Genomic DNA, 23,686 nt, shown 5'->3' on the forward strand with positions numbered 1-23,686 from the left:
AGATTATCGAATCCAATCCAGTCCACCATTGTCTTCGATACTTCGATGTCGAGTGTGCTAGGCCTAGGCAGCAACACACTTTGCTTTCGCTCCTCATCATCGACATGGCTTTACGTGGAAGGTATAAAGCGCTTTCGGTCAAGGAGAAACTAGCTGTCATTGAAGAAGTTGAGTCGGGCGTGAAGAAAACTGAGGTGGCATTCAAATATAGCATCACCAAAAGCACGCTAACAACGATAGTGAAAGCCAAGGACGAGCTTCGGGAGAAGGCAAGCAAATTTGCACCAGACCGAAAGAGGCTTGGAGAAGCCGCGCACCCGGAACTCGAAGACGCACTTCTCTTGTGGCTAAAGCGAGCACGGAGCTCCAACCTTCCTGTGAGTGGGCCGATCTTGCGGTAAAAGGCTGATGAACTGGCCTCACGGATGAATTTAGAAAGCTTCAAGTGCAGTGATGGCTGGATCTCGTGGTTTAAGGAACGGCATGGTTTGGCATTTAAGACTGTCAGCGGTGAAGTGGCAGCGGTGGATCTAGGCGTTGTCAGCAGCTGGCAGCAAACTAGATTGCAGTATCTGCTGCGGGAGCATGCCCCAGGTGACATCTATAACGCGGACGAGATGGGTCTTTTTTATAAGTGTTTGCCTAACCAGACTGTGTGTCGTCGTGGTGAACGCTGCACCGGAGGCAAGCTGAGCAAAGAGGGGGTGACCATCATGGTATGCGCAAACACGGACGGAAGTCACAAGCCTGAACTTTTCGTAATTGGCGAGGCAAAGCGTCCGACATGTTTCAAAGGCATCCGAACGCTTCCAGTCATGTATGCTTCGAACACTCGCACCTGGATGACCCAAGTTCTGTTTGAGAAATGGCTGCACAAGCTTGATGGTGAATTTAAGTGTGCTAAGAGGAAGGTCCTGTTTGTGCTGGATAACTTCCCCGCTCATGGACATGTTGAGGGACTGGAGGCAATCCAGTTAGAGTTTCTGCCTCCCAACACCACAGCTGCTCTTCAGTCCCTGGACCAAGGGGTGATAAAGAACTTGAAAGTGTACTACAGGAGGCAGTTTCTACAGAGAATGTTGCTGTGCATACACCATGCACAGCAACTTACTGCCATTGGCATGCTCTCGGATGCATGGGACTCAGTGACTGCAAACACTATAAAAAACTGCTTTCGACATGCTGCTTTTACCACTGACTGCACCGAGACTGCACCCAGCAATGATGACCAAGACGACATCGAGGATGAGGAACAGCTCACTGGCATCCTGCTTTCTGGCCTTGAAGCACATAATGTGAACGCCGAGTTGGCGGAATATGCTAGTCTTGACGACGATGTGTGTGTTTGTTATGATGACTCATTAGAGGACATAGTACAGGAAGTAATTCCATCACTGTGCAGCAGTGAGAGTGAAGATGACGATGAAGAAAGGGGTGACCCAGTACGAACTGTCACAGCTGCAGAGGCCTTTGAGCACATCGCTCAGCTCCGGAAGTTTCTGTCTGCAAAGGAAGAGTCCCGTAAAGAGCTACTTGCGTTGGCTGGTATTGAAAATTTTGTGTTGAAACCTCATGTGCAGACTAAACAGTCCACAATCGACAACTTTTTTGCTGGATGAATAAACTTAACACTTTCACCAATGTGTTATGCCTGTACTTGCTTATTATTAAGCCTATGTAGAGGAAACTGGCAAAAATCATCATTGTATGTGTAGCTATCCATGTAACAAATCATAATGTTGTCTAGTATCATATTTAGATGAATTTCTGATAATTCAAACTTCTGATAATTCAAACTAAAATCTGTGACTTTCTGGAGTTTGAGTTAATGAGAGTCTACTGTAAATGCCTGCAAAACCGTTATCCGCACACTCCCCGAAATTATCGTTGCGCTCACACAGATCGCAGAAAGCGCCAAAACAAGATTGGTGTAAGCACGTAGCAGTTTGCACCAGATGGACTTTACGTTTGTTGCACATTTGTGCATCTTCAGCCAAGTCTTGGGCTAGCTGCAGGTCATTTCAGACTACCCTACAAAGCAAAACATCCGACCTTTCTGACGCATCTATGATCACTGGAGTATGTGAGCGGTTTAGCCAACTGAGGACGGCAGAGGGCTTCACAAGCATTTGGAGTCAATGCGTAAGCATTGCAGAAAAGAATGGTGTTGGTCTCGCAACAGATCGACGAATCAATCGTCTTCCTGCACACCTTGCAAAATATGTGACAGGAGCAACGCTGCCTGGGGAAGACTCCAGCTACTGTACCAAAAATGACTATCGAGTGCACATATTTCTTCTTATCTCGGATAGGATGTGCAAAGAAGTTCAGCGACGATTTGGCGAGGAAAATGATGTTCTCAAAGGTCTTAATTATTTCCAGTCTCAGCATGATCGTTTCATGGACATTGCACTGGTTGAGATGCTGGCAAGCCATTACTCATGCAACTGGTTAGTTTGGTGGCTGAGATGAAACTGATTCTCAAGTTCTTTAGCAATACAAGAAAGAGAACCAGTGCAAGGTGACAACCACCATAATATTTGCTGAATTTCTAGGCAAGTTTCAGATGGCCTTCTAGGAAAGCTATCGTCTGTGTGCAGGGATGGGCAGTATTTCAAATACTTTGTGTATTTTGTATTTGTATTTAATTACAAATTGGGTAATGTATTTGACGTGTGTATTTAACTTCTAAAACGTGGGTATTTCAAATACAATTGTAATTAAATACAATTTTGTGGGCGAAAATACATCCCTCAAATATATTGTCACTGTCCAGAGCAGGAAGAAAACTACGCTCTGCACCGAATGCAGTGTCTGTCAATCAAGCATAAGCGTTTAGTGACTTTGTGATTACGGCGCTAGTCCAGGGCAAGAATAGTGACGAAATCGACGTTCACAGGCAGACTGGCTAAATAAGGGCCTGTGACAACTTCTGATGCTTTCCAGCCTGATTTCCATCCATATTTTCGCCTGGAACATTCTAATTGCGCGGGTCGTCCAGGTTTTCGTAACTGGTGCGAGTTGCAACAAAAAAAAATTTAGCTGAGTGCTGCACGTCTTGGTCGTATCGGTTCTTTTTTGGTCGATACCAAATTGTTATCGACGAAAAAAGCTGCCTGAAGCTCTGTACTTTTTTCACCTATTACGTCCAAGGTGATTACATTTTTTCGTGATTATATTTCTATTACGTTACTAGAGCCTCGCACTCTAACTACTGAGTGTGCGATGCAAAATTAAAATGAGATACCCAGAAACCCGTTGCAGGTGCCCTGAAGTCGCTGACGCAAATTTTTGTGGAATGTATTCGGAAAAGTATTTGGAGGAGACCAAATACATTTGGTTGTATTTGTATCTTGTACTTAAATGCTTTTTTGGAAATGTAATTAGATTTGTAATTAAATACATTTTTGACGAAGTATTTTGTATTTGTATTTCGATACATATTTGCATGTATTTTGTCCATCCCTGTCTGTGTGTCACAGCTCTGACAATTCCTGCCTCCAGTGCAGGGGTGGAACGGCTGCGCCATTTGCGCCATTTTGCGCCAGGCGCATTTGTCTGCGCCATCCTGCGCCATGTTGCGGAAACCGCGCCACAGCCAATACCTCGTGCCATTATGCGCCAAATAGCAAAACGTGCGCAAAAAAAAAAATTATTTTGTCTTGGTTTCGGTTTTTATCGTCTCGATTGGCAACAATGAGCGCGTTTAGCTTTGTCGGCCTTGCAATCCTTTGTTCTGTTTATTCTTTTTGTGTATCCTGAGTTGGAAGCGCGCGAAAAAACTCTGGGGTTGGATTCCAAGCGCTACGCAACCTGCGACTGGATTGTTATTCTTCAGCCATAAGCGGTTAAGCAAGTCGGCCGAGGTGAGGTCGAGTCGTTAGGCGTCAGATTGCCTGAGGATGGGGCCCAGGATCCGGACGTCAGCCAGTTGAAAACAAATAAGCAAAAGATTCCTTTTAGTACTTCATCGTTAGAAGTTGGAACCGCGTTCTCGCAAGATAAATTGTGATTTGATAGAACTGAAACGTGTAATAAACCTGTACATATAAGTTTCATTCACATGTATTCTCTAGTTGTTAACATACAGCTGAGGAGGCAGACAGCACCACGGGCCTTTTGGCTGCCTCAGGGGCTGTATGGAAGTAAAGCCAATAAACTCCTTTGTCCGATCCGAAACTTTGCCGGCCAACAGCTTTCACGCGAGCGGTAGATCTGCTCGGCGTTTGTTAACCTCTGCTTATCGCTTCCAGTACAAAAACTCCGTTAATCGTAGTCTGCTGCTTCGATATTGAGTTGTTGCAGAACAGGATAAACTTGAAGTTTGTTGCCCTATTCCTCCGTGCAACTGCACGTCCGTTGCTTACGCACGTCACGTGGTTCGCACATATAATTACTATGTCGAGCACATTTGGATTGTGCGATAAGCAGTGCTAGTTTCTATTTTGAGCAGTTGAAAGCCACTCAGAAAATATCAAGAGCACTATCTTCAGAAACATATGGTACTTGCTTTTTTATTCTGATTATGACTTACAAAGTTTCAAGTTTTCGCATCTATTACACTGTTTTCCCATCTACCTAGGTCCCAACCAGTCATGTTCATCTATGCTGCTAAGCACAATCGAAATTGCTCCCGTGCTTGTCTAAGACACAAGCTGAAGTGCAATGAAAACTGATCTGAGCTGCTCCTATAGCCTGCTCCAGAATGCAGTTTTAGCTGCTCCCAACCTGCTCCAAAACAGTTGTTTCAGCTGCTCCCGTGGCTGCTCCCAAGTACATTTCATGAGTTCCACCCCTGCAGTGCTTGTGAACGTACGTTTTCATGCCTGCGTTGACTGGAGACGTATCTGAGAAACAAGATGTGCGACGAAAGGCTCATGAGCTTGGCGGTTCTCAGTGTGGAAAAAGCCACTGCAGAAAGCTTGTAGTTGAGTGACGTTGTCGACGCCTTTGATGCTGCCCATCATAACAGGCAAATTCGCCTGTTATGATGGGCAGAAACTAGTTTTTGGCTAGTACCCAAAGCTGAATGATTATGCACAGGCTTGTTTGGACAGTAGACCTTTTGCCAAGCAGCAAGGGGCATGCTGGAAGTGCACTTACACACGATGGCATATGCAAGAGTAACTGTTGCAGGTGCCAACATATGTACACTCAGCATTTGCCTACGTCCCAGCCATTCTCTTCTGTGCTTCGGCAGAAGGTTGGATTTTAGCCACTGAAAGGAATGTCAGTTATTTACTGGGTAACTTGTATGTGCATTGAAGGAGTAAAAGCAAGCATTGTTCCTAAACAGCGTTGTGTACGAGCCTTACCAGCCAATGCGGCTCTGTGAACAAAGCATTTGACCTGGCTTTACAGACAGCATAATTTGTTGGCGCTCGTGTTTTGGCCAGTCTTTCTCTCTGTTCCCATCTAGTCTCGCTTCGCCCAAATACAAACCAACTTGAAAAAACGTGCTTGCTCTCGGAGGTCATGGGAAACTCGTACAGTCATCAATGGTCAATATGCAAAATAGCAGCGCCCCTAGTGGTTTAGGGGCATTCTGAGAGCAGGAGACTGTCAATGGGTAGTTTCGGTTTTGGTTTTGCCGGGTTGTGCATCTGTTGTGCTATCGTCCCCGACTGCCATTGTCTCGTGGATTGCTACACACTTACGTGCGATGCAGTAAGTACCCTTCTCTTCTCATCGCTGCAAATCAAGTCGCAGCGAATAACTAAACAATTAGGATCTTCCTGGCACAAGGAGCGAGCGAAGACGCCGCGATAGCTAAGTCAAACGAACGCAGATCGACGTATGCCGAACGCCATGCCAGCTCACCGCATGCATTTGTTTGCAACCTTGAGAAGAGCCACTGAGACTAGTACTCTGTTTCTATAACACCCTTGTTTCCATGGGCCAATTTTCTTACAGCGACATAGCAAGAGGGACAAGTTTGCACTTCAACACATTCTCGTACAGCAAGGTTCGTCATCCACTGCTTTAGCCCGATTGAAAATAGCGATTGGCGAATCGGGTGTTATAAAACTAGTGTAGAAGTCTCAGTGGATGTTCTCGAGGTTGCAAACAAATGCATGCACTGAGCTGGCACGGCATTTGGCATAGGTTGATCTGCAATCACTTGACTCCCTGTGCCAGCAAAATCATAATTGTTTAGTTATCCTCTGTGTTTGACATGTAGCAACGAGAAGAAAGGGGCACTTCCTGCATCGCGCGCAAGTGTGGAGCAATCCACGATGACGTGAGCAATGGCGGTGTGGAGATGATAGCAGACGACAAATGCACAACCTGGCGGAACTGAAACTACCCATTGGCAGTCTCCTGCTTCCAGAGTGCACCTGAACCGCTAGGGGCACTGCTATTTTCCATGCTGCCCATTGGCTCCAATAGCTCGTAGTGTCTGCTGTGGTTAGTTGTGAGGGGAAACGGAGTATCGCAATATTTGCACAGAAGCTCCGAGAAGATGGCAGCCAAAAAACCCCAAATGTTCTTGCTGAAAAGTTGTGCAAATCAATTACAACTTTGAATTGGGCAACAGTAAGTTGTCACCTGGCTATAATGGCTAACAATACATTTGGGTGAAGACAGACCATTGGGTGATGCATTGTTTACTTTTTTTAGTGAGAGGAACATGGTTCTATACCCAGTATAACAAGGACCGCTTTTCTGTCACAGCGATCGGGGCACCGGAACTCAGAAAATCTCGCTGACAGATCTGCCCCTAATTGTTTTCCCCATGGGAGGGCAGTGGTAGCCTGTTGCTCTGCCCCAGTCGCAGCCACAACCACAGCATCCACTGCCTATAGGCAGCAAACCAGAAGCACCTAAAGCAATGTCCAGATTGATTGAATGTAAGGAACGCCACCTCGGTGGCTCCGAGGCGAGAGCGTCGGCCTACGTATCCCCATGTGGCAGGTTCGAATCCCGGCCGAGGTTCCCCCCAATCTGACGGTGGCTTATTGCGGAGAAGACATGTAATCGAGCTTTCGGTTGCACGTCAAACGATCCTCAGGGGGTCCAAATTAATCCTCAGTCCTCCGCTGGGGCGTGCCAGATGCCTGTCGTTGGTTTGGCACGTAAAACTCCCAAATTTGATTTTGATTTTGAATGTAAGGAACAACACCTACCACTTTCATTAATCCTAGTAACTGAAGCAATGACCACACTGATCGGATGTAATAAGCAATAATACTCGATAACCCTCAAGTGTTCACCTCTCGTGTCGTTTCCCCGGGAAAACTTATATGTTGTGCTTATACAGTCGAACCTCGATATAACGAACTTCAATGTAACAAAATCCTCGATTTAACGAAGTATTTTATTTTTCATAATTTCTTGCCAGTAAACTCCATGTATTTTTAGTCTCTATATAACGAAGTCTATTTTGCTGCTATTTCAATATAACGAAGCGCCATTGCCATAGAAGGCAATAAATAAATAATCTCTAAAAAACAACTTCGCAAAAAAATTGTGGTTAAAAAAAAAAATTATGCGCAAACGCGAGCGCTTGATAGGTTACTTCACGGGGACAGGCCTTCCAACGTTCCTAGGCTGCCCGAGGATGCGGCGCCGGTAGCGCTGGCGAGGCGTGGGGCAAAGCGGATTCTGCGGGGCTGGCCAGAAAATGCCGAGCAAAAAGTTTACACGGCATAACAGCATCACCACTGACATTCACTGATCATCCCAGTGGACTATGATCATCATAGTCCACTGTACCGCGGGTAGCGCGGGAGCCAACTTCAGCGGGGGAGCGACCTGATGGCGCGACCGCACGGGCAGTGCCATCTAGGAGAAGACCGAGAAGACCGATTATCGTCTTGCGAGCGTGATGTAAAGCAAAGGCGCAAGCACACTGTGGGCGCAAGGGGGCAAGTAAACTGCGATCAAGACCAAGAGTGCTGTGTAGGTTGGAAACATTGGCACTACCTAAACCTAAACTACACCGTGGTCTAAACTAAACAGCTTTATTTTTCAACCGGGCGGTTCACTCACGTGCTTGCTGCCATAGGGAAACGTAAAGTTCTGTCTTTGGATGTGAAAGCAAACGTTTTGGATTTTTGGATGCCATCCTGAAGAAACTACCGAGATTACGAGCACTCGGGAAGTGCTCGACGGAATGGACGTACTGAGGAGGTACACGGCGTCGCATGGGCAGCAAGATGCCGTGCAAGCGCTCTGGGCACTCGAACGCTGTATGACCGGTATGACACAGCTGCTACTGTCGGACAGGGGCTTTATGTCGGACAAGGCGCAAGCAAAACTCGCGGACTACTTTGCCCCTAAATAAATGTCATTTTCGGTGAGTTTTCATACCCATAAAATGTTTCGGAATTTTTTTTTGCATGCTAAAGCCAAATTTCGATTTAGCGAAATTTCAATGTAACGAAGTAAATTGCGAATTTTACCGACTTCGTTACATCGAGGCTTAACTGTATGTGCATATGCTGTGCATATGATGCATCTGCCAACAAACAACTGGTTGACACATCAGACTAAGCACTGCAGAGCAGTGAGCTTGTACTTGTACTGTATGCCAAGTGCAGCACAGATGTTGACGACCACCTTGCTCTGGAAGTATGACGCACCATCCATCATTCATGATGAGCTCTGCAAGGAAGCCGAATCTGGTAAGGACAGCGAAAAGGCAATCCCAGATTCTTTGCGAAAGAAGCTGAGCAGTCACGACAGGAAGATGCCGATTACCACGTGGATCCTGGGGAAACGATTCCATTATGTCGCAGGCTACAATCTGCCAAAGAGAGTGGCTTATGATTAGCTACATTAATCCTGGTGGGGGACCTCCACGTGGGCATACCTCAGTAGGTCCTGCCTGATTCCTGGTCAAGTCTCGACACGACGTAACTTATTGTACGTCATACTGCCGCTGTTGTGACCTAATAAGGCTGAATCGTAGAAGTGACATGAACGGTGTTCGAAGTTTCCGAGGCATCGCGATCCTCAAAGGCGATATATCGGCATCGTCATCTGCTTGGACAATGTAGCTGAGAAGTCCATTCTCTCTCAGCAAGTATGAGTCATACCCATAGTCGCTCTTGGTGCGGCCTGCCCTTTGTTCTCCAAGCTTCTCGCACACCCGTAGACAAAGTTCGTCCTCCCAATGTGCCTTGCGAAGTTCTGCTCGAATGACCAACGTCCCCCACCGTGACTGGTGTCTCAGCCATAGTGCCAGTTATTCCCACCAGTGGTTTATCCCGAGTGGGAAGGATCTGCAAAGGAGCCCAAGGGAGTGATCTGCCACGATGTAACTCCTTTTTTGTATGTAGTGGCTTAGCGGTATGCCTGTAATGTTGGAGCCCATTGTGTGAGGTGTCCGACTGGAGTGTGCAAATTCTTCAGCCAGGGAAGCACTTGATCGATCTGGATCTGAGATGATGTGCCATCAAGGTACATGTTAAATTTTGTGAGGGCAAACATAATGGCAAGACACTTCTTTTTTATTGTGCAATAGTAGTGTTTGGCCACTGTCAACATGCAGCTGGTGAAGGCAACTGACCGGAGAACACCGTTGTGTTCCTGAAGGAGGACTGCACCAAGGCCAGAGTTGCTGGCATCTGTCTGAACAACAAATGGTTTAAAGTGTTCCGGAAATGAGCGAAGTGGAGTCGGTGACTGCCTTCGAGAGTTGAGAGAAGTCGGAACGGTATACATCAGCCAGACGGGCCGGTTTCTTAGTGTTCGCCTGCGTGAGTATCGTAGCTCTTTAGCGAGGACAGCGTGCTGCCACTTGGCATTGCATTGCAGCTGGAGACTGCTCCTGCCAGCCTGTACTGGAGAAGACTGTCGTGTTATTTGGTCAAAGACGAGAAGATTGTCTAGGCTCTCAATATAAGAAAGGCAGGCCCAACCTGTGTGAGTCGGGCATCCTTGGCGTTCTTAGATAGCGAGATAGAATTTTTAGATCGGGGTGAGAGGTGTTCACTACGTCATTGATTTGGCAAAATTTTTGTGAAGGCGCTAAAAAAGACTGGTGCACGATCGCGATTGCTTCTTGAGTAGAGGGTCTTTTTTGTTTTGTTTTTTTCTTCTTGGTTTCATGAAAATAAGACCATCAGTTGTCAGTCAGCACTCGTGTCATTTAGTCTTTCTTCGTCCTTGTCAGTCACATTTTTTATATTGTGTATACATACCAACTAGCCCAGATATCTGTTCTGTTGAGAAAGCATCGTATTGCTCTCTTTTCAATACCAATTTTCTTTGCGCACAAGCGAATGCAAAGGGTTGGCTATCTCGGCACAGTGTGGGATGAGCAGGCGATAACATCCAATTAATCCTAAAAATGGTTGCAAGCTCTTGACGTCTTGTGGCTGCGGGTAATCATTTATCGCCCGCAGCTCGTCCTCATTGGGTAGGAAAACTTTGTTTTCGTACCCAATGTGTGAGACAAAAAAGACAAAACACGCGACACCCTCCTAGCGGTGGTAATTAATTCGGTCACTACATACACAAGGTCTTCAATGGCGTCGTAGTTGCACTCATGAAGATACATATTGTAACAGGGGTGACTGATGAACAATGCGAGTAAGCCTTTCCGACTCAGGAGCGGCTTGCACTGCTCGGTTGAACAGTTCCTGCAGGACCCGAATATACCCCACAAGGCCTTCTTCTGGGTGCTGTGTGCGATGCTCAATTTCCTGCTGGACTCGGTACTCGTACCCTGGGTGCCAAGAACTTTCCTTGGAAGCTTCAGGGCACACCTCAAGAGATGGAAATAGAGTTTGCAACGCCCACTATCGTCTCGCACTCGCCGACAAGGCGAAGGGGAGGATCCGCTTTAGCACAAAGGCTTCCAAGGCACTGGACACTCTTGCATAGACTTCCAGCTCCACCTAGATGTCGGCGATGAACTTGTGGTCGTTGAGCCGCGTAGCTTGGGCTCATGTTGCTGTTGGCCGCCAGTCCTGCCCGTGATGAGTGCTAGATGCTCTGTCACCAACTCGAGGGCGGTGGACATGCGGTCCATGAGTGCCAGGATCTCGGCTGCCGACAAACCGGAGCCAACTCAGACTCTGTGTCGCTGGAGTCCTCATCCTTGACTCACAGCTGGGGGGGCATGGGCAAGGAAACGAAAATGCACAGCAAAAAAAAAAAGCAGAGATGCAAAGCAAACATTAAAAAGTGGTATATCGCCAAGTGTTTTCTATTGAAAGGTATTGCGTGCGTACGTGCGGCAGGAAACGCGAGGGCCAAGTCTTAGAACGGTGTCTACGCCGATCGCAGGTATCGCGATCGGTAAGTTGTATTCACTTGTTCCTTGTCGCTCCAATTTTCTTCTGCCCATAGTGGCCCATATTATGTAATGTGAGTTGTAGCACACCCGGATTAAGGCACAGCAAGTCGAAATCCAAGTGGCTCGTCATGCAGCTTTTCCAGCCCTGCTGCTTGCGTATGGCGGCAGGGTACTTTCGGCGGTAGACACACGTGACGATGGCCTCCATCGACATGCAGCAACTACATTGGCACCTTAAAACAAAACCGGCATCAACTATGCATGCGACTTTCATAATGAAGAGTGTATCACCTCTCAGTCTCTGTTGCCAAGCCGCTGGGTTCTGTCGTCGCGTGCATATTTCTGCCTCCGGAGTCCGGTGTCGATGCCGAAGACACTTCGCAGTGTCGTGGAACTCTGTCTTCTAAGTTTGCAACACGTTCGAGGCGTCGGCGTCGCATGTAGGAGAAGGCGTCGTACGAGGTGGACCTTATATCTGCCGTCCGTCGAAGAGTTTCCATAAGACGACACCACATTCAATGAACATTTTTAGAATGAGTTCGTCGAATATGCACACATTCAAAAACTTTGACCTCTGGCAAGCTGTCACTCGTGATTGGCTGGCGCATGCACTCGCCTGCTGCCTTCCCATCCGGCAGCACCCCTGGGGTACTGTGCCACGGTTGAGAACATTGACCTTTGATTGGATTTTAATAGGGAAATCGGCTCCCCTTGAATGTATTTTTGGGATTTTTAGGATGCTTAGAGCCGTAGATTAAGTTATGACAATAAATAGATGATTTCAGAATCCACTTGAGTGCCTTTTTAATTTCAAAATGGCACCGGAATTTGTGTTTCTTTATTTTTTACCTTCCTGTTTCATGGTACATTCGAGAGCTTTCCACAATGTAGTGTAATGCCGGTCAAGGTGTCCACGATTCGTTTAGGGCTGGCTGGGGTGCCATAAGAAAAGTTCCCATGGTCCCTTCAATGTTTGTGCTTATCTTAAATTTGCTAGTTCTTATCAGTGGGTGTGAGGTGACCGGACCTCGCTGCTTTCTGCAGCCAAGAGTTGGCAGAAATTCGAAATAAATAAACGAAAGAAACTGAGGATGTCGGCACATTTTGCTCAGTCTGTTTTTTCCTCTACCCCCACAGCGGTGTGCTGCTTCTGTAAAAAAGCGGACAGCAGCGTCGTCTGCGACAAGTTGCTGAGTGGAAAGATCACTGTCCACTTCTACTGCCTGGTGAGTAATGCCACTGCCCACACTCTGTGGCGTTGCATTGCGCGACATCCAGTCCTGAACTCCCTCGGGTGAAGAATTGCTTTTCCAGTAGGGCGATTTCCCCCCACTGGTACGCTAGAGGCATCATCCACACTCCGTTTCACTTTGAAGCGAACCGCAGCGGATGCTACGAGCCATCCTAGTGTAACTGTTTGTGCTCTGCTGGTGGAGCAGAGCATCGCGAAGGTTTTGAGATTTGTTTCACTCCGAGTATTGCAGGAACCCCACGACGCACGGGCAGGCGTACCGCATTGTAGGTTGTTCTGGTGTCTGCTTGTGCACGACCACATTGAAACGACGCTTGCATTATAAAAAGAAAGAATGCAATTACATGTGTCTAAACAGCACACATGATGTCTCGAGGTTCAAGGAGCCTTCTGCTCTTCAGACTTGCTTTACAATATCTAAGTTCCACGAATGCAGAGCAAAAAGGTGTCCCGTCCCAAACCCCTCACTAGTCCCCTTCCTCGAAAGTGCCGTGGTCAAATTTGGCGCTGGTGACCCCTTCTCCACCAATGAGGAGTTTGCGGCAAAAGGCGATGGTGCATTTTTGCCATTTAGTCACTTGAAGCCGTCCCAGCCAATCCAGTGCGGTGAACGTGCCACGTGACCGAATGCCCTGCGTGTCACTGCGTCCCTCCGGGAAGCCGTGACGCTCTCGTGATGTTGGACTGGCTTCGACAGCTCATACTATTTGCCGTAATCCATCGCGGGGTGAAGCGCTGTACAGCTGTGTTGTGAGGCACATATCCGGGTGACAGTGTAGCTTCATTTTTTACGACGCCAGCAAAGTCGACACCTCAAGTCCTCTCCCGACTCGAGAGGATGAATTAGTCGAAAGAATTCAATATCAATTCAAACCGGTTTTTCACAGTTTGCCGATGCCCAGTGTTGTGTGGTACTGGCCATCTCACCAGTACACATTGCAAAGCACCATCGATGATACCAAAAGCAAGAAAAAAGTCCTTGGAGATTCTATTCATGACATAGAATGGAGACAAGTTGGTGAAATATTCTTTTCTTGGTGCAGCCATTCAAAGTTGTCGTTTTTCATGGTTGTTTTTTGTGAAGAAGAAGGGGGGGGGGTTCGTTCTGGCAGTTTGATACCATAGCCTCACATTGCAGGGGAAACAAACCGGCTACCGGGTAGCCAGAAAAACATGCTTTTTGTATAAGGCTCTCTAAAGTATTAGGCGATAGAGAAAAGTGGCCATCTGCAGTGAGTCCTTATTTCAGACTCTTTTTGATTATGTTCCGCCCATTAAACTGCCCAACGAAGGAGCCCAAGCAGACGCCTAATCTCGCCACACTGCCGTCTCCTTCCGCGCGATAAAGTTAGCCCGCTATGGTCACCATGGCAATGAGGTGTCTGCTGTTTAGATACATATGTGCTAACGCAGCATCTAAAGCTAGCAACAGCAGGCTCCATTTTACGAACGTCGTCTGCTAATATCGGCACAACAACGTAAGATTGGGGCCCCAAGTCGGGCTTGCGAACAGACTAAGCCACACATTGTCACCCCTCATTTTGCTCTGCTCCGCATGGGAAAAATGGATGACAGTCTCAGGCTCGAGCTTGCACCAAGCCTCGTTGGAACTGCCAAAAGTTTGGCAAGTGCTCGTTGCCTGCTTTTGGCATTGATCCCTGCACAGGCACATCCTGCTTTGGCTAGCGGTGACAAGAGCAGATGGCGTCTGGAAAATGGTGCAGGCTTTACGCTGTCCTCGTACGAGTTCTCGCACAAAAGCAGCTTCTTGAGCCTGTGCCCTCGATGGTGCTGGGCACCACCTGCGAAGCGGTTTAGAGCAGTGAGCCCTGGAGGCATTGTATATAAACTAAAAAGTGTCTTAATCTCTGTTTTTGATATTCTTTTGCAGTTATTCTCAAGTGGTCTTCAGCAGAGGGGTGATGTAGGGGGGCCCCTCATGGGTTTTCTGGAGGCAGACATAACGAGCGAGCTCCGGAGAGGTGCGAAAGTGGTGCGTGTTCCGCAAGTTTTGAGCTTGAATGTCACACACCTTTCGAGGACCGAGCTGTTGTCAAAAAGCTCAGGAGCACTAAGCTAAGCCCCGAACGAAAAGCTGTGATTTGCTAAAATGCGCTTCTGTTTTTTCTTAAAGCTGCTGACCTGTGTAGACTAGTCGAGGCTTCGAAGCGGTTCAAACCCTTAAGGTCGACAGGTTCAGAGTGTGTCGGATCGCTTGACTGCACGTTCAGAAGCGTAGATATCTGTCTCGACTCTCTGTGCTCCGTGGATCGATGTCGAGCCTCCAGAATCCAGTGGATTAAAAAAAAAAGCTCGCTGCATCTCTGTTTAAAATCGGGCAATTCTCGTTTCCGTGTCCCGTGGCCTTGGCTGCATCTTCATGCTGATCGCTGAGTTGCATAATAAAGAGGCACACTAACCTTCCATCTTTTCATGAGTGAAAAAAAAAAAAAACTAACCTTGAACTTCCTGGACGCTTTCTCTAGAGTTGTGGCACACTCATAAAGACAGTTGATTGTCCGGGTCAGTGATACCAATAAAGTTCGACTTCTATTTTTTTTACAACTTATGGAGCTGTTGCAACGGGAGACAGAAGTATCCTTTGCCGGCCGTCTTTTGTGCAGCGGTGCGCCTACTGCAAGAAGCAGGGTGCCACTGTGGGATGCTGCATAAAAATGTGCAAGAAAGCGTTTCATGTGGGCTGCGGCTGCGGCAATGATTGCCTGCTGCAGTTTTACGGAGACTACAGGTGAGTCGGCCGGTTTTGTTCGCCCGTCCAAACGAAGGAAGTGCAAGCCGTTGGTCTACCCCAATACGCAGCTGAGTGTCTCTCCTAGAGAGGCGTGCCAAAGTCGCTAAGCGGTGCTTAACACTTGGCACTTCATTCTCTTATCATCTCGTGGGTGCTGCCATTATGGTGTTTGTTGCAGAGCAGGAGCAATAGACCCATTGCAGTATGTGTAGGGCCACGGCGTTAGGGGATTTTGGGAGCCCTTGATACAAATCGAGCACTTTCTCATTGCGTCTCCGCGACTGCTTGAAGTCGCAGCAGCTACTGCCAGCAGCCACGGTTGCGGTTATGAACCTAAGCTAAAAGGATACCCCTGGCAGTGTAAACGCGTTGCGTCAGGTGAAGCTATTCACCTTTTTGAATACTTGATGCATCAAAACTTACCTTCGCGTCTCGCAGCGTTACTGAATCCACTTATTTTGCGCAGCAACCATGGCAAGGTTCGTCTAGGTTCGACAAAGCGTCGGTTTAGCAGACAATGGCACCATTGCAAAGGAGAGAGATGAGAGACGGGCAGCCTCTCAAGCTAGCCCCATATCCGCGTGCTCGTTTGAGTAAACTGCTGGAGCTTTGTTGCCTCGGTAGCCTGCGCCTGCTCACGTATGTCACGTGGTGGCGGGAGAAACGACGATGTGGGGGGCGTACCGAGGACTCTCGTAATTTGTCACGCGGAGCGCGCATTCTTTGGGGATTTTGCAAAAGGTTCATTGGCCATCGTTGCGATTTAAAAGCGCGACCTCCAGAGCTTGAGAGTCACCAGGGTCGTAAGCAATGCGAAATACGAGACTGCGCCGCTGAAAGCGCTCACTTCTACTACAAGGAGCATTCGCCTGTGGCCACGGCTGTGCACAGGACTGCCGAGCACGTGCCGACAGCAAGCTTCCGCAGTTCTTTTGCGACGTGCATTCCACACCATCTAGATCGCCGGTCTCGGCAGTCCGTTGATGTGAGCTCGTTGATGTGAGCTCGGAGAATGCGCTGTAAGCCATGAATGCCATATTTGAGAAGGTCGATAGTGGTCGATAGGGGGCATCCAGTGAATGCCCCCTATCAGACTTGTGCCAAATTACCCTAGCACCGGGGAATGTAGGTACGATTGTTACACGTGCTCGCCTTATTCGTGTAGGACACAAAGTAAATGACCGAAATAAGATGTCTATGAATGCATGTGCAAAAAGCCTTTTGTGTTTGATTTTTGCTTTAGAACAGTTAGTGTTGCATATGCTGGCACGTGTGGCGTGCGTTGCTACACTCGCAGCATGCTGCCAGGTTGGTTGGTTGATTGGTTGATTTGGTGTTTATGGCGCAAAAGCTACTAAGGCCATAGAGCGCCAAAAACGAGACTATTGCTGGAAAAGGTTTAGAGAGAAAAAAGAGGCTTTAGTAGCCAGCGATTAGATAAAAGATGGTAATGGGGTACCAAAAGGTAAAAGGGTGATGGGCATGATCTGTAGGTTAAGAAAGCTACAATCGGTGTAGAAGGCCGATACTATCTAAAAATTTGAAAACACTAGTATGTGTCACAAGAGAATCATCACTTAAGAGCAGAGCTGGGTGTAGTAGGACTTGTTCTTGATAGAGTTGCGAAAAATACAAAAGCCGTTCTTCATGATAAGCAGGACATTCAACTAGAATATGAAGAATGCTTAAGGCATTGTCACACTGCTCACAAGTGGGGGCATCTTCCCCACGAAGGAGGTAACCATGAGTCAGATGAGTGTGACCAATCCTGAGCCGGCAAAGGACAACCTCAAAAAAGCGTTCCTGGTGGCATGCACTCTGCCATTCGCTCAAAAGAGGTTTGATCATGTGTAACTTGTTGCCGATTTCTTGGTCCCATTCAGCCTGCCATTTGCACTTAACGTGATGCCTGAGGAGGCCTTTGTAGTCTGCATAAGGAATGCTGTGGAGGTCAACTGTTCGCTTTACACAAGCACTTGCTGCGCGATCTGCTGCCTCATTGCCCGGAATGCCTACGTGGCTGGGAATCCAGCAAAATACAATTTCGTATCCCTGTCTTGAGGCAGCAACAACCTTATTTCGCAGTTCAAGGAACAGGAAGTGCTTGAAGGGTGTTAGTGAAGACAGTGCATGCAATGCACTGAGGGAGTCGGTGTATATGATGGAGCGAGAGAGCTTTTTATCAAGTATGAAGCCTATGGTAAGAAGTAGACCATAGAGCTCTGCTGTAAAAATAGAAGCAGAGGGGTTGATTCGCCTAACAAGTTGAACTGTTGCACCAATCATGGAACACCCAGCAGCAGATTCCTTCTTTGTACCATCTGTGTAGAAGCTTACATATTCGGAATATAGACTTTGCAGTGCTAAGAATTCCTGAAGAAACACAGTATTAGGAGTATCAGCTTTCTTGTATCATGTGAGTGAAGGGTCACACTTAATGACAGGGTGCTCCCAAGGTGCTCTCGCAACAGTAGACTGCACTACCGGGGGCCTCCAATCGAGTCCCATGTTCTCACTGGCACTTTTCAATCTCAAAGAGAAGGGAGGCACAATTGTGGCTTTGTTTTGAAACACCCTTTCAGAGCGCATGTCTTCCACAGCCATTCGCGCAGGGTGATCAGAGATGAACCTGACTCTCAGGGTATACATGAAGCCCTATGAAAATCTTCTCTTCTCAAGAGACAGCTTGTTGGCCTCTGCATACAGACTTGGCACAGGAGACGTGCGAAAGGCACCTGTTGCCAGTCGCAACCCAAGATGATGGATAGGATCGAGCATTTTTAGAATGGAAGGCTTAGCTGAACCGTAAACAATACTGCCATAGTCCAGTCGTGATCGCACTATCGAGCGATATATCCTCAAAAGGCACGTCCGGTCAGAACCCCAGGATCGGTGGGACAGGACTTTAAGAATATTAAGTGATTTGTGAATTTTTAATCTTAGATTCTTAATATGGGCACCAAAGGTTAGTTTGCTGTCAAATGTAAGACCCAGAAACTTGTGCTCAGGCTTTATAAAAACTGTGGAAATGTTTAATGCAAGAACAGGTTCTGGAAGTAGTCCACGTTTCCGAGAAAAGCACACACAAACTGTTTTATCTGAGGAAAACTTAAACCCATTTTGATTGGCCCAGGTTAATAGCTTATTGATGGTTAGCTGAATTCGTCGCTCACACAGTGACAGATTGCAAGACGACACAGAGATCTGAAGGTCGTCTACATAGAGTGAATATTGCACCGATGGGGGAATAGCCAATGCAAGGGAGTTCATTTTGACCATAAACAAAAGAAAACTAAGAACGCCTCCCTGAGGAACGCCATTTTCCTGGACAAACACTTTAGATAGAGCTGTTCCTATCTGAACACGAAAGGTGCGCCTGCTCAGGTAGCTCTCAATGGTACGAAGCATTCGACCACGGATACCCATATCATACAAGTCCCTCAGAGTACCGAAACGCCAGGCTGTATCGTAGGCTTTTTCGAGGTCGAAAAATACAGATAGGCAATGTTGTCGATGAACGAAGGCCTCATGCACGGCTGTCTCCAGCCGTACTAAATGATCAAGAGTGGACCGAGACGAACGATAGCCGCATTGGTTCACATCTAGATGTTTATTTAGTTCAAGGAAATACATCAATCTTCTATTAATTAATCGTTCAAGATTCTTTCCAAAGCAGCTAGTCAAAGCGATAGGCCTATAACTACCCGCACAGGATGGATCCTTACCGGGCTTGAGTATGGGTATGATTGTTGCCATTCTCCAGTCCAATGGAAAGTAGCCCTCGAACCAAATACGATTAAAAAGGTATAAAACAATATCAAGTCTGGAAGGATGGAGATGTTAAAGCATATAATAATGAATACCATCTGGACCAGGAGCCGATGACTTAGAGTTTTGGAGCACCATGTTCAGTTCGTGTAAGCCTGGTAAAGGGGGCATTATAAGCTTCGCGTTCACCACCGGATGTTTTCAGTACCATACTTTCAGCTTTCCTTTTATGTTGGAGAAAAGCAGGCGAGTAATGCTGCGAGCTGGAAATGAATTCAAAATGCTCGCCAAGGATGTTGCCCTGCTCTTCAAGATTGCTTGGGCATTTTCCATTTCTGGAAAGAAGTGAAATAGTGAAAGCATGATATGAGCCATTTACTTTATGAATCCTGTCCCATTCTTCCTTGGAAGAAGTACTACTATTGATAGAGGACGCATATTTTTGCCAGCTCTCGCGTTTCGCTTTCCGACGAATGTACCTAGCACGAGCTTTCATTTTTCGGAAAGATATCAGGTTATCCCGAGCTGGATAACGTCGTAGAACACTCCAAGCTTTGTTTTGCTGTTTGCGACTCTCTTTACAGTCTTCATTCCACCACGGCTTCGGTCGTCTCGAGAGCTGTCCAGATGACCGCGGGATTGAGAGTGACGCTGCAGTGAGAATGTGAGATGTTAAAAGATGGCTGAGCTCATCAATCGAAAGCTGATCGAGGCGAGAACAGGCCAGGAGTGACGACTGCTTAAAAAGGCTCCAGTCTGCTTTTTCAAACTTCCAGCGTGGATGGCGCGTAGGTGAAGACTGCGGAGTGTCGTTACATTTTAAAATAATGGGGAAGTGGTCACTTCCATGGGGATTCTGATCAACAGTCCGTGAAAAATCAAGTAGCAGATTTGCACTGCCAATAGAAAGATCGATGCATGTAGATGACAAGGATGAAGGACTAAAATATGTAGGATGGCCAGTATTAAAAATGCATAATGACTGAAAATAATATGGACTCGATTATCTTTCCATGTGTATCTGTATGATCACTTCCCCAGAGGGTACTATGTGCGTTAAAATCACCGAGTAAAAGAAAGGGCTCTGGAAGCTGGCTTAAAAGAGAGTCGAGATCTTGTCGCTTCAGAGAAAGAGAGGGTGGAAAATACACTGAACATACAGTTATGGCTTTATGCAACAAGAGACGAACAGCGATAGCTTCGAGTGGCATCTGAAGTGGAACCTCTGCACACAGAATATGTTTTGGAAGCACCACCACAACGCCGCCACAAGAAATAGACGTGCTAGGGCGGTCTTTGCGAAACACACTGTAGCGTATCAGAAAGTTAGATGTATTCAAGTGTGTTTCCTGCAAGCATAAGGCAGATGCCTTATACTCTTCTAAAAGGAACTCAACATCTGCAAGGTTAGTGAATGAGCCACGGCAGTTCCTCTGAATAATTACAGAGCCCATTTTAAAGGATAAAAGATTTCATCAATGAATTAAAGCAATTCTGCATGTGCTACACCCTAAGGAGGAACCACCGGCTTTTTTCCTTTTTGAATTGATTTAGCAGTTTGCCATTCCATTTCCTCCTGATCCGAGGAAGGAGCTGAAGAGTCGGCAATGTCAACAGCTCCCACTGCATCCTGAACCTTGGACGCAGGTTTGCCAGTTCCTTGGTACGCCGAAGAAGTCTTCGACGTACCAGGCCGGGACCCTCCCACATTCGCGGTTTCAACGTCTTTTGACATTGATGGAGCAGCAGGTGGGCCCTGTTGCTCCATAACAAGGCGGGCCGCCTCCAAGGGATTGGAACGACAGCCTCGCTCTCCATCGTGAGAAGAGCCACTGGCACGAGGCTGCCGGTCAGCCGGAGGTTGTGCCTGAATCGACTGGGGAGTCAGTGTGCTCCCAGCGTTACCTGGGGCACTCTGCTTCCCCGCAGGTTGTTTCGGGGCCTGAGAGGGGCCTGCCAAGTCCTCAAGAGAACTGAGTGGCCCTGGACTCCATACGTGGTGCAGGGCCCCTGCGCACCGCGTCGGAGTAGGTACCTTTCGAAATGAAGGAAAACCTTTGTTTTGCTTCAGGGTACGTTAAGTTCTCTTTGGCTCGTAAGGTAAGGATCTCCTTTTCTTGTCGCCACAGCGGGCAGGATTGAGAGTAAGCAGGGTGAGGACCCTTGCAGTTCGCGCAGGAAACTGAATCTTCACAGACGTCGGCCACATGGTCGTGGCTTCCACACTTTGCACACGTCTCCCTCCCCCGACAGCTGCGCGACCCGTGACCAAAACGATCAACGGTGGGTTTGGGACGTACGGTCTGACACGGCAATTCAAGTAGCCAGCTTTGACGAGTGCAGGAAGCGTGTGACGTTCAGACGTCAGGATAAGGTGTTTGGTTTTCACCTCTGCACCGTCACGCCTCGTCATAATGCGTTTGACTGCCACTACTCTAGATGCCCGCAGGCCTTCCAAGATCTCATCTTCGCTACTGGAAAGAAGATTATCTTCTGAAATCACCCCTTTGAATGGTGTTGAGGGCCCTATGTGTGCTCACTGTTACCTGTACGTCACCTAGGGATGTCAATTTTAGAAGCGTAATGCTTTGGGACTTTTTGGCAACTTCTACAAGCAGATCACCAGAATGCAGTTTCTTTGCCTTGTAATCAGCACTAATCTGACTGTTGAGAACCTTCGCTACAAGAAACGGTGACATCTTAGAGAGAGGTTTCTCAGGGACCTGGGAGTGGATCACCATGAATCTTGAGAAAGTTTCATCTTCTTTATCTTTTACTACGACTGTTCGTTCGGAACGATGCCTCTTAGCGGCACGTCCAGAACTGGGGGTTTTGGTTTGGGGGGTTTGCCATAAGAGGCGATGTTTGTTCGAACCTGTGGTGTGCCGCCCACCACGGAGCCCAACATGGGAATAGATAACGCACCATAACAAAAAGGGCTTTGCTGGAGACGTTATGCTATGAGCACTGCCCAGGAACTATAACCAAGTGTGGTTCTGGACAAGGGGTCTGTCGCCACCCAAGGTTAGCCCTTGCCGCCAAAGAAGTTGAGGAAGGAAAGAAGAGAAATGAGAAGAGTGAAAAGAAAGAGAAGACAAGTGTGAAAGAAGGGAGGGGATAGTAGAAGATGTGGCGACTAGACTGAATCATCCTGGCCGGGCCTTACCAGGACTCCCGTCTATGAGAAGTGGGGGCCGAAGTGGTGTATTGCCTCGCCCGGGGGGCCCCGAAGGGTCCAAACCTACCCCGGCCTCGGCTCAACCACCAGAATGCCCTTTTTCCCAGACACGGGACAGCCACACACAGCCAGACGTGGGCGGGCGAACCCGCATGGCTCGGGGTCCGTGGAGACGCCACTCTTCAAACACCTGCTTTCACAGGTGCCCCCTGCGGGGATGCTGCCAGGTGCCTGGACAAGTTTAGTAAAAGGCCTATTGGCAACGGGCGCGGCCAACAGATCCTTTGTGAAAATCGAATGACGGGAGCACTCGGTAAACCGTCCCATCGTCTTTCTTCCCGCTATCACGTGGCATACGCGAGCAGGCGCAGGTTACCATAGCAACAACGTTCGAGTACCCCAGAGCCGAGTAGCCGAGTTAAATTGGTGGGATCGTCATACGAGAGCACGGGCAAGAGGGTCTGTCCCGTGTTTAATGCGAAAGCCTTAACTGTCTCATGGAGCGAGCCGACGTCATCAGCTTTGAAACCACGCCAAACGGCTCTTATATACTTTTGAAGTCAAGCCAGCTCCCATTCACCGGTTAGCCACAGCACCTTTTACATCGCTTCAATCCCATTGGCCAGTGCGCGTCAATCATAGTCCCATTCGCCGGACATGCAGCGCTAAAGTTCCTAAATAGGCTCCCTACGGGAGCCAGGGTTGCGTGTCTGTTTTCCACGTGCCGCTGCGCCGCTATTCGCCGAAATCCAATTGTGAGGAACCGGATGAAGTGCCGTGCAGGAGAGTAGACGTTTCGCATGCCCCGGCGTACATTCCCCTGCTTTTGAGCGCGCCGTGCACCTCGAACGTGCGGCGTTGCCATTCGCCGAATTCACTCGCATGAGGAGCAGGATCAATATGCCGTGCGGGAAACGCGGCGCTACAAGGATGAACGTGCAACTCAGGTTCCTGTAGGGAGCCTATACAGGAACTCACCAGGTCAGCACCAGTCAGCATGCCAACACGCATACAGCAAGAATGATGTACATGCTTTCACATTCGCAACTCATAAGAAGTGTTTAGGTTTACCTCAAATCTTTTTCATCCCTCCTTTTACCGCACCGCCTCTGTGGTCTGCTGCACCGACACTTTGTCGAACCTAGACGAACCCTGCCACGGTCGCGGTGCAAAATAAGTGAATTCTGTGGCACTGCGAGAAGTGAAGGTAAGTTACAACCAATAACGTATTCAGATCACCTTTCACTAAGCGTTTACGCTGCCGCAGATATGGTACGCCGCCAACAACTTATGACTTTCTAGCAGATGGGCGGGATGGCGGTTGGCTGCGACGGCTACTGGCAGTAGCTGCCGTGATGCGCACGCAGTCGCGGAGGTGCAACCAGAAAGCGCGTGATCTGTACCAAGGGTTCCCGAAATTTCCTGCTGTCGTGATGCTGTACGTTTTGTAAAAAGTCTATTGCGTCACTGTGGTTAGCCTTGTGTGAT

General features: G+C 47.9%; 1 protein-coding gene across 3 annotated transcripts in view; it reads left to right on the top strand.

Annotated features, from left to right (window-relative positions):
• LOC8052255 (PHD finger protein 7) overlaps positions 1-23,686 on the top strand; it is a 74,964-nt gene that overhangs the window by 26,074 nt on the left and 25,204 nt on the right. For 2 of the 3 annotated variants that reach the window (XM_029991666.3, XM_042288471.1), the window contains 3 exons: positions 12,386-12,474; positions 14,392-14,493; positions 15,125-15,249. In XM_029991666.3, the coding sequence (XP_029847526.2) occupies positions 12,386-12,474; positions 14,392-14,493; positions 15,125-15,249 (316 nt within the window). Of the gene's footprint in view, positions 1-12,385; positions 12,475-14,391; positions 14,494-15,124; positions 15,250-23,686 lie in introns of those variants that run through there. The other variant, XM_029991664.2, reaches the window with a different exon arrangement.

This window comes from Ixodes scapularis, unplaced genomic scaffold, assembly GCF_016920785.2.
Source record: "Ixodes scapularis isolate PalLabHiFi unplaced genomic scaffold, ASM1692078v2 PGA_scaffold10__122_contigs__length_95168666, whole genome shotgun sequence".
In the NCBI taxonomy this organism is placed as follows: domain Eukaryota; kingdom Metazoa; phylum Arthropoda; class Arachnida; order Ixodida; family Ixodidae; genus Ixodes; species Ixodes scapularis.